This window comes from Cystoisospora suis, assembly GCF_002600585.1.
Source record: "Cystoisospora suis strain Wien I chromosome Unknown contig_4881, whole genome shotgun sequence".
Lineage (NCBI taxonomy): Eukaryota > Apicomplexa > Conoidasida > Eucoccidiorida > Sarcocystidae > Cystoisospora > Cystoisospora suis.
This window is the reverse complement of record NW_027157673.1, coordinates 1,918-2,172: the sequence shown is the minus strand read 5'-3', so window position 1 is coordinate 2,172 and position 255 is coordinate 1,918. Positions and strand designations below refer to the sequence as shown.

The window sequence follows — 255 nt, the reverse complement described above, 5'->3', positions numbered from 1 at the left end:
TAAAGATAGATTAGAGATAGACTCTGACCTGCCTAAGTCGACCTTGGCATAGAAGTCGGTTTTTAAAGATGACTTCGAAGTGTTTGATTTCTTCATGCTCGAGGCGCAGTTTATCGACGGCCTTGTTTAGCACCTCTAGGTCTTTCTCTCCTTGTTTGAGGGTGTTCTCTATATCTGCATGGTCTTTCTCGTAGGTACGGAGATTCGCGTACTTCTCGTGTAGATCATAGTCGATGGTCTGTAAAGAGACAAGAA

The 255-nt window shown here is 43.5% G+C and overlaps 1 protein-coding gene across 1 annotated transcript in view; it reads right to left on the bottom strand.

The window, feature by feature from the left end:
* Positions 1 to 255, bottom strand: part of CSUI_008609 (smc n terminal domain-containing protein) — a gene marked incomplete at its 3' end in the record, with an annotated part of 3,047 nt that overhangs the window by 1,602 nt on the left and 1,190 nt on the right. The window contains exon 2 of the mRNA XM_068068737.1: positions 29 to 238. Within this exon, the coding sequence (XP_067919287.1) occupies positions 29 to 238 (210 nt within the window). The remainder of the gene's footprint in view (positions 1 to 28; positions 239 to 255) is intronic.